The 5,021-nt window shown below is 44.0% G+C and overlaps 1 protein-coding gene across 1 annotated transcript; it reads right to left on the bottom strand.

Moving 5' to 3' along the window:
• Window positions 1–1,746: 1,746 nt before the first annotated feature.
• LOC103211665 (zinc finger protein 883) lies at window positions 1,747–3,561 on the bottom strand. Its single transcript, XM_042783247.1, has one exon. It carries the CDS (start codon window positions 3,559–3,561, stop codon window positions 1,747–1,749), a length of 1,815 nt encoding a protein of 604 aa, XP_042639181.1.
• Window positions 3,562–5,021: the final 1,460 nt, after the last annotated feature.

The following is a 5,021-nucleotide window of genomic DNA, read 5'->3' as shown; positions in this document are numbered from 1 at the left end:
TCTGTGACAGTCTTACCACTTTCCTCTCACTCGTTTCAGTGGAAAATAAATTTTTGAGTTTTTTCTCACTGACAGGTTTCCATCTTATGCAGGTTCCTAGCTTTTGCAGATTTTACTGTATAAGTTGCTCCTGTTATGAAAGTACCAATGTATTATTTTCACAACTAAAAAATTAGTGTGTTTCAAAAATGTGAGGAAAGAGAAACCTCCCATTGGCCACGAATAAAATTAGATTAAAATGATGTTTAATTGGGCAGTAGCTTTGTAATTTGGAAATAGAGAGAAACAATGTGACATTTAAAAAAAAATGGTAAATATTATATGAATGATCAGAATTCCCAGGTGTGTAGTAGAGCTGACAAGGGGCAAGGTTGTGGTCACTGCTTGGTCACAGCCAGCTACCCAGAGGGACCGAGTAGTTGAACCTGTGGGCTTGGGACCATAGTCGCAGGGGACATCAAGCTCAATTGGCATAACATACTATACAAAACATTGTTCCACCTCCTACTTTGGCGAGTAGCGAATGGGATCTTAAAAGCTAGCAAGCTGCCATCTAGATGCAACGATGGGTCTCTCCTCGTCCAGAGCAAAGAAGAATGAAGAAAACCAAAATTCATGGAAACAATTAGTCCTAGCAACTGGTACACCATCCGATCTGCACCCTATACAACTACGAGACCAGACTAACTAGATGGTGCCCGGCTACCACTGTCATCCACTTGGAAGGGGATCTATGTAGGAGATCCTTGATAGAGAGGGATAACAATGTGGAACAAAACTCAAAATCATTTGGAGGGAAAAAAAAAGGGTGGGGGACCAGGTTTGATGGTCTGATATAGCCTGGTGGAACCACTGAGACTGTGGCCCCTAGCTGCCCTTCAGGTCTGGAATTGAACCCACACCTGTGGTTTCCAGCCAAACAAAACACAGGCATATGAGCTGAACATTTACCTAAAGTAGATACTCTGCTTGGAGAGAACACTCATGGGAGAAAGAAGGGCTGATTATGCACAGGGAGACAGCTCAGGGTGCAGGAGTGCATGGAGAGATGGACACAGGGAAGAGGTAACTATGGGGAGGAAGTGGGAGGGGAGCTGTTGCATTGTGGTAAACTGTGGTCAATGTCGTGAGACAAAGTATATGTGAACTGCTGTATGGAAAGTGAATTTGCTCTGTAAATCTTCACCCAAATCACAATAAAAAAATGATAATTATGTCAAAGATATTTAGTGTTTAAGCCAAATGCAAATTATGAAATTTGTAGCTTAAAATCTTAAAGGAAACTACAATCTTCTAGCATTTATTCTTAGCTACCTATATTTGTGATTTTTTTTACTCTAGAGGATTACTCTGTATAGCTTCTTCTTTTCCCTTGAGTATTCAAGCTCCAACTTAATGAATAATAATTTTAAAAGCTCAGTGATAGCTGTTCTTATTAAAGATCTCAGATGAGGTTGCATCTGATTTAGCACATTCCCTAACCAAACTGCTATCTGAAAATATTGTAGGACTGAGGAAGTACATGGGTGGAAGCCCCACCATGATCAGAAGCTTTCCCAACTGCTGGTATAATGTGTCATCCTCCCTGTAGGAAATTTAAATATATATAGTTTCAGAGTTCTTCTCTCAGGAGAAGTCACTAGTGCTGATGAAGGCTGAACTTAATGGAACAGCAAAACTGCCAGTTCATTACATACTCAGGTTGCATTTCTAGTCGGCATGAATTCTCTGATATTCATTACATACTCAGGTTGCATTTCTAGTCGGCATGAATTCTCTGATATTCAGCCAGTTGTGTGCTGCAGGCAAGGCTTGGTCAAAATCAGCACAAGCAAAGGCTTTGCGCCCAGTGTGATGTCTTTGATGCTCAGTAAGGTGTGAACTCCAGCTGAAACCTTCTCCACATTCTTTGCATGCATAGCGTTTGCTACCAGTGTGAACCTTCTGATGCTGAATGAGGTGTGAAATCTGTGTGTAGGTTTTCCCACAGTCATTGCACTTGTAGGGTTTCTCTCCAGTATGAATTCTTTGATGCTGAATAAGGTGGATACTCTGATTGAAGGCTTTCCCACATTCCTTACAGGCATAGGGTTTCTCACCAGTGTGAATCCTCTGATGTTGAGTGAGGGATGAGTTGTGACTGAATGTCTTCCCACACTCCTTACACTTATAGGGTTTCTCACCTGTGTGGATTTTCTGATGCTCAATCAGGTGGGTGCTCCGGCTGAAGGCTTTCCCACACTCCCCACATTCGTATGGCTTCTCTCCAGTGTGAACCCTCTGGTGCTGAATGAGGTGTGAAATCTGAGTGTATGCCTTTCTGCAGACTGTACACTCATAGGGCTTCTCCCCAGTGTGAATCCTCTGGTGGCGTGTGAGGGAAGAGTTCTGGCTGAAGGTTTTCCCACATTCATTGCACTTGTAGGGCTTCTCACCAGTGTGAATTGTTTGGTGTTGTGTAAAAGATGAGGTGTGACTAAATGCCTTCCCACACTCATTACATATGTAGGGTTTCTCCCCCATGTGAACACTCTGGTGCCTCATGAGGTGGGAAATCTGTGTGTAAGCCTTCCCACACTCGTTACACTCATAGGGCTTCTCACCAGTGTGAATTCTCTGATGCTGAGTCAGCGAAGAACTGTGGCTGAAGGCTTTGCCACAGCTGGAGCATTCATAAGGTTTCTCTCCAGTGTGAACTCGCTGGTGCTGAGTCAGGGAGGAACTGTGGCTGAACGTTTTTCCACATTCGTTACATTTATATGGTTTCTCCCCTGTGTGGATTGTCTGGTGTTGGGTCAGGGAGGAAGTGTGGCAGAAGGCCTTCCCGCACTCACTACACTTGTAGGGCTTCTCCCCCGTATGGATTTTCTGGTGGCGCGTGAGGTGGGAAACCTGTGAGTAGAACTTCCCACACTGGTTGCATTTATAGGGTTTCTCCCCAGTATGACAACGCTGGTGTTTGATGAGGGAGGAGCTCTGGGTGAAGGCCTTCCCACACTCCTTGCATTTGTAGGGTTTCTCTCCAGTGTGAATCCTCTGATGTTCAGTGAGCGACGAGCTCTGGGTGAAGGTCTTGCCACATTCGCTGCATGCATAGGGCTTCTCTCCAGTGTGAATGATATGGTGCTGGATGAAATAGGAGCTGTTGCTAAACGTCTTCCCACAATCATTACACTTGTAGGGTTTCTCTCCAGTGTGAACTCTCTGATGCAAAATATAGTCTGAATGGTAAGTGAAGGCTTTCCCACATCCCGTGCAGTGAAATACTTTCTTCTCTATGAATGTCCTTTGGCGTTTCAAGCTCTTTCTTGGCCTGTGCCACTTGAGGGGTCTCTCTCCACCCACTATTCTTTGCTTCCTGACGAAGGCTGAAGTCAGCCGGAGGCTTCTCCCAAGCTCAGTGCAACCCAAGCCTCTCTCCCCAGAGGCCATTTCCTTGGGAGCAGCAAACAAACACCTCAAAGGCTTCTCCTGGTTCCCCTGGTCCTCCAACCAGTGGTGATATGCCCATGATTCTCCCAACTTGAGATCTCCAAACATGTGCCCCACAGTTCCATGCATCTTTCCTAACGAGGCTATTGACTCTTCAGAAACGCTCTCTTTTAGTGGTATTTCTTGAATAGACACAGAATTTGTCTCCAAGTCTGAAAGAAAAAAAAAAAAAAGGAAAATGTGAATACCAACTGTACCAGGAGAAAGGAACCTGATTATTTGAAACTTGCATCATAAACTTAAAAAAAGAGTAGGATTTCAAGTTTATGTTGCTGTTTTAGGGGGGAAAGGAAGTTTTTGCTTAGGGGGTATTGAATTTATATTGATGGTGGTGGAGTGATTTGGAAAAGGATAGCAAGAATGGATGGTTGTACAACTTGAAGATTGTAAGACTGTTACTGAATTGTACACGTAGAAATTGCTGAGATGGTTTATGTTCTGTTATGTATAATTTGCTCCACAATAAACTAAAAAAATTTTTTTTAAAGTTTATTTTCGAAAGACAGGCATATGAGCTGAACATTTACATTAGGTAGATACACCCCTTGGAGAGAACAATCATGGGAAGATAGAAGGGCTGTGTATGCACAGGGAGACAGCTCAGGGGGCAGGAGTGCATGGAGGGAAGGACACAGGGAAGAGTTAACTATGGGGAGGAAGTTGGGGGGGAGCTGTTGCCTTGTGGGAAATTACAGTCAATGTTATGAGACAAAGTGTATGTGAACTGCTGTGTGGAAAGTGAATTTGCTCTGTAAGATTTCACCCAGATCACAGTAAAAAATTTTTAAACCACTGTTTATCTTGCTGTTGGTGGTGAAATGAATTTCTTTGGCCTTTTGCCTTGGTTCTTTGGAAACACAGGTTGGGGGATTTTCCTTCTAAACCCTGAGGGGTTGCCTTTGCTGTGGTTCTTTGGAGAAGCAACTGGGTGAGAGGGTTCCAGGTTGTTTTATACCCCAGAGGGTTCGTTACTTCTGTCCAAGTTGATTGAGATCACCTGGGCAAGCTGTAAACAACTTGATAGTTTGATAAGTTTTGTCTAGCCCTAAGCTTCAGTCTGCCCTGTAATTGATCTGTTTTACACACCTTGCAGGGATTGGTAGGTTGACTATGCAAAGTGAGTGACCTGTCATCCACTGAGGGGATTGGTCAGTATGTGGTCTTGCTGGGAGGGCCATGCCTTGAAATTGAAAAGGAATTTGCTTACATAGCAGCCAAACCCACAGAGGTGTTTGAGAAGCAAGCAGAGCAAAGCAGCAGAGAGAGAGGAGGCAAAGACCCTCCTAAAAGTGTTGTAATACAGGTCCGTGGTTGTAACACTGTCTTAGGAACCACGAGCCTCTGGTTAGCAGTCACATCCCTTAGGCACTGTGCTACCAGAGCTCCTTCTTAGTTCTCTAGTGCTACTTATAACAGATACGACAAGTGAATAGCTTCAACAAACAGTACTGTATTCTGTCACAGTTGAGGAGGCTAGAAGTCCAAGCTCAGAGCACTGGCTCTGCGGGAAGCCTTGCTCTCTTTGTCTC

Source organism: Orycteropus afer, unplaced genomic scaffold, assembly GCF_000298275.1.
Source record: "Orycteropus afer afer isolate SDZICR_OR568_19922 unplaced genomic scaffold, OryAfe1.0 scaffold00766, whole genome shotgun sequence".
Lineage (NCBI taxonomy): Eukaryota > Metazoa > Chordata > Mammalia > Tubulidentata > Orycteropodidae > Orycteropus > Orycteropus afer.
The sequence above is the reverse complement of the archived record's forward strand: the minus strand, read 5'-3'. Positions and strand labels throughout refer to the sequence as shown.

Excerpts from the sequence above, each read along its gene's own strand:
- LOC103211665 (XM_042783247.1), bottom strand. The coding sequence starts at position 3,561 with ATGCATGGAACTGTGGGGCACATGTTTGGAGATCTCAAGTTGGGAGAA.